The 3,910-nt window shown below is 39.7% G+C and overlaps 1 protein-coding gene across 7 annotated transcripts in view; it reads left to right on the plus strand.

Moving 5' to 3' along the window:
* med25 (mediator complex subunit 25) overlaps positions 1-3,910 on the plus strand; it is a 36,815-nt gene that overhangs the window by 9,236 nt on the left and 23,669 nt on the right. For 5 of the 7 annotated variants that reach the window (XM_015393189.1, XM_015393213.1, XM_015393233.1 and 2 more), the window contains exons 8-10: positions 779-900; positions 1,037-1,112; positions 2,856-3,103. In XM_015393189.1, coding sequence (XP_015248675.1) covers positions 779-900; positions 1,037-1,112; positions 2,856-3,103 — 446 coding nt within the window. The remainder of the gene's footprint in view (positions 1-778; positions 901-1,036; positions 1,113-2,855; positions 3,104-3,910) is intronic. The other 2 variants (XM_015393197.1, XM_015393224.1) reach the window with 2 other exon arrangements.

Here is a 3,910-nt window from a genome sequence, read left to right on the forward strand (position 1 = left end):
CTCAGAAGCTGATCAAATATCGGGTTAAATATCGGTGGGGTGGCCGATACCGATAGGGGGCCGATTATATCGTGCATCCCTACCCAGCAGGTCTACAACACAGACCTGTGTGCCACATGTTGACCTTCATTACATCTTTTTATTTTCTGTGGTTACTCTAAGGGACGCAGCTGCTGCACCGCTCTCCCTGGCGTGTTATCACTTGCTACCTTGGGTAATTATTTTGGGATTATTTAGTCTAGCACTTTAGGAAGCTTCCACCTCATTTGGACAACCCATGTGTGCTCACTTCGTCGTCTGCTGTGCCTTCATAAAATTGGACAGCAATTTTGCATTTCTCGGCCAAAAAAGAAACCAACAGAAAAAGAACTCTATCTTGGTGTAAGCTTAAGGAAAGGGCGTTCTTTACATTTCTCTATTTCATTAAAATCTTAACTAATATGTTCATTTTATATTTATTTGCTCAGTGAGGTTTTTTTGGTAAAAGGAGACCTGAATGATTGCTGTCAGTCGGCTGATTTATTTAATAAAACCTCATCTTTCTTTTATGAACTGTGAGGTTTTCTTTTAATCATGATATTGCTACTTTTGAGATGTTCATTTTCACACCTTAATTGCTTTTTCACAATTTAGCTGCGCTTTAGTTATTCCTTTGAGGTTTTAGCAGCCTAACAGAGGAAGTTAGTCATTCCTAACTGTTGCTTCTATTTTCAGTGCGTAGGAGTGAGGAATAAATGAGCCTTTCTGATGTTTTGTCTCATGGAAATATCTTTATTAGTTTCCGCAGGCGGAGGACCACCTCACAAACCAGTCCTGCCTCCTCAGCCGCTGCCTGGCAGCCAGTCTGTCGTTGGAGCCTCCCAGCCCCCCCCACCCATTAACCCCACACACCCTTATCAGGTAACGGGCGAGCAGCTCCCTTCATGCTAATTCCACTCACCTGCTTATTGGCTGGCTCCCAGAACTTGGTGTTTATGTTTTCCTCTGTAAAATGTTTGACGCCGCATTTGTGTGGTTTTTAATCTGCTTCCTGCAGAATCCGGCCCCCATGACTCCTGCTCAGGTGGCTGCACAGATGGCCGTGGATGCAGCCAACAACCAGAAGAATCGCTGTAAGTTAACAGGAGGCGCTAAGCTTTTGAGAATAATTAATTTTCGCCAAGATTTGTTTTGCATTTCTTCCATGTTTTTCTGCCATATCTGGGATTTTTTTTTATGCACTTCCTTTTTTGCCCTTAGGAAATGTCAGTTATGTTTACTACAGTCACAACATATGTAAAAGTTTGAAGTTGTTAATGAGTAAAATTTAGTTAGGCAAAAAAAAAATGCCTTAAAAAATTAAGTTTGATCAAAATCTGACGGCAAAATTGTGCCGTAACATTCTTAGCAACACCTCAAAGGCTATTTATCTATAAAGAAAGGCTAATAATACACCCAGTTTTTAACTTCATGCCTGAGCTTTAGAATGAAAAAAATAAATAAATATATATATATATATATATATATATATAGCCATATATTTTAGAGCAAGGGTAACCAATTAAAAATCAGTGGGGGCTGAATAAAGAAAATCAACAACCAGTAAACGTCCGGAGACAATTTTGATTATAATCTGTTACTTTAAACTGAATTTAACACTGATATAAAGTGCAGGTGTTTATGCATCCATGTTATACATTATCATTTTAAATAAACTGCAGAACTGACCATTTATTTTTAAAATTTTATTTTATTTTACCAATTAATTTTTTTTTTTTATGGCTTAATGAGAAAGTGGGCTGCCCTGCAAGGCTTTAAAACTGGGTTTGAATGGAGACAAAGACAGATTTTCATCACTACAACATTAGCTAACAAAAAATAATAAAACAGCTCCTACCCCATACAGATTAGCTGCTAAAAGATCTATTTAGTCTCAACTCTGAGCTGGAGTCATCGGATCCCCCTCCCCAATCAGAGAAAGTGGGCGTGTGTTTACAGGGCGGCACAGGGCGGTTAAGGGAGCTGCTTCCTGGAGGGGGCCTTCTGATGTAGATTTCCTCCATCCGCTCGTTTTCAAAGGACAGGGAGGAGCTGCTGCTCATACAGCAGAACTGATGAGGATTAATTAGAGAGGCAGGAATCAAGCGAAAATACATTTTGCGTGATTTTAATGAAGGAATACCACTATATAACGGTAAAAAAAAGTTAATTTTGCTTTATATAGACCAGAGGTCTTCAACAGGGGGTCCGCGACCCCTAGGGAGTCCAAGGAGGTACTGCAGGGGGGTCACAAAATCTTTGATTGATTAGTGTTTTTTTATACCCCCAACCCCCCGCAATTTTTTCCACTAATTGAAATGTCTTTAAATCCACATTAACATGAATTCAACACACTGTAATAAAAAGATCAATGCAGGCAGAAGATATCTTTCAGTCATCAATGCACACATTCAGCGACACACGGGAGCTCTTTCAATCTGGGCACCCTTTCATTCACAACACATGTCCCATCAACCAGGAATCAGAAATACTTTAATAATCCCAGGGAGAAATTACTTTCCTTACATTACTCCATCTGTAATAGAGCGACTATAGGACCAATTTGCTAGAACACAATTTCAACTATTTATCATTAGGAGGTCCCCGTTCCATCTTGCCATCAGTTTGGGGGTCCTTGGCCTGGAAAACGTTGAAGACCCCTGATATAGACCCTTAAAGATAAATTACTCCGTTGCTTTGATGTAATCAAAACATAAGTGACGTATCCCTGTTCCACTGCATGTACCAGTCTGTAGCATCCGCACAGCGACAGCTCAGTGTGGGTACTTGCACCTTTGCATTACTGTGTGATTGGTTTTCTGCCCAACTTATTGAAGTAGGGCTCCCTCCAGTTACAGGGATGGCCGGTGCAGGCGGGCCTCCCTTTTCGAACCCGCCGCCCATCTCTTCGGTCACTGGGTTGAAGCACCCCCCACCCAACAGCCAGCCAATGATGCCGCAGCAGGTCCCTACCAATCCACAGCAGCCTGTGCCAACCCCAGGACAGCCGGCGGCCAATCAGCAGGCACAGCAGCAGTCGCAGCCCACAGCGAATCAGCCCACGCCACAGTCAGCACAGCCCATCGTAAGTTCATTTAGAACCAGGTCACTTCTCTAAGAACCAAAAAACTTTTCTTATTTTGGTTGCCAAGACTGAAATGTGTCAACTAAGTTATAATTAGGTTAAAAACAGTAAAGTTTACAGTAAGAGATGCTCATTTCATTCTGTTGTTGTGTTTTAAATATCATATTCCAGAACTTATCCTAAGTTTTATATTTATGTTGTTATCCATGTGTGAAAATTGTCTTTTTTTTTTTTTTTAAGAATTGCCTTTTTCATTTTTTTTTTTTTATTTGGGAGCGACGGTGAGACTAAGTGGTCAAGTTAAACTGTTTCTGAACAGATTCTTTAAAATGATGCCATCATTGTTTCCTAAAACAAACGCTCAACACAGTCAGAGGAAAACCACATATGTGTGTAAACTCACTAAGAGTTTTTTTTTTTTTTTTTAGGTTATTTCCTTTATTGCTTTTGTGCTTTTAGGAGAACCCATCAGACTATATGTCAGTTTTTCCAGTTGATTCTTTACCAGGTTTTTCGTCTGGTCTGTAAAAATACCAATCAGTTTTTATTTATAAAGCAATATCACACACAGCAAAGTGACTAAAGGGCTTCACAAATAGAATAAGCAATAAAATAGTTAAAGCAAGAGTAATAAAACCCATTACAGAGTAAAACAAAGCAATAAAAGCAAAAGTGGAGATGATAACGTTACTGGCCTAATGCTCCCGCTCCCCAGAATTAAAAGCCACATAAAAGTGATGAGTTTTTAAAAGAGATTTAAAGTTATAGGGAAGTCATATTTAAATGTGAAATCATTCTGGCTTATAT

Source organism: Cyprinodon variegatus, unplaced genomic scaffold (genome assembly GCF_000732505.1).
Source record: "Cyprinodon variegatus isolate N-32 unplaced genomic scaffold, C_variegatus-1.0 Scaffold24, whole genome shotgun sequence".
Lineage (NCBI taxonomy): Eukaryota > Metazoa > Chordata > Actinopteri > Cyprinodontiformes > Cyprinodontidae > Cyprinodon > Cyprinodon variegatus.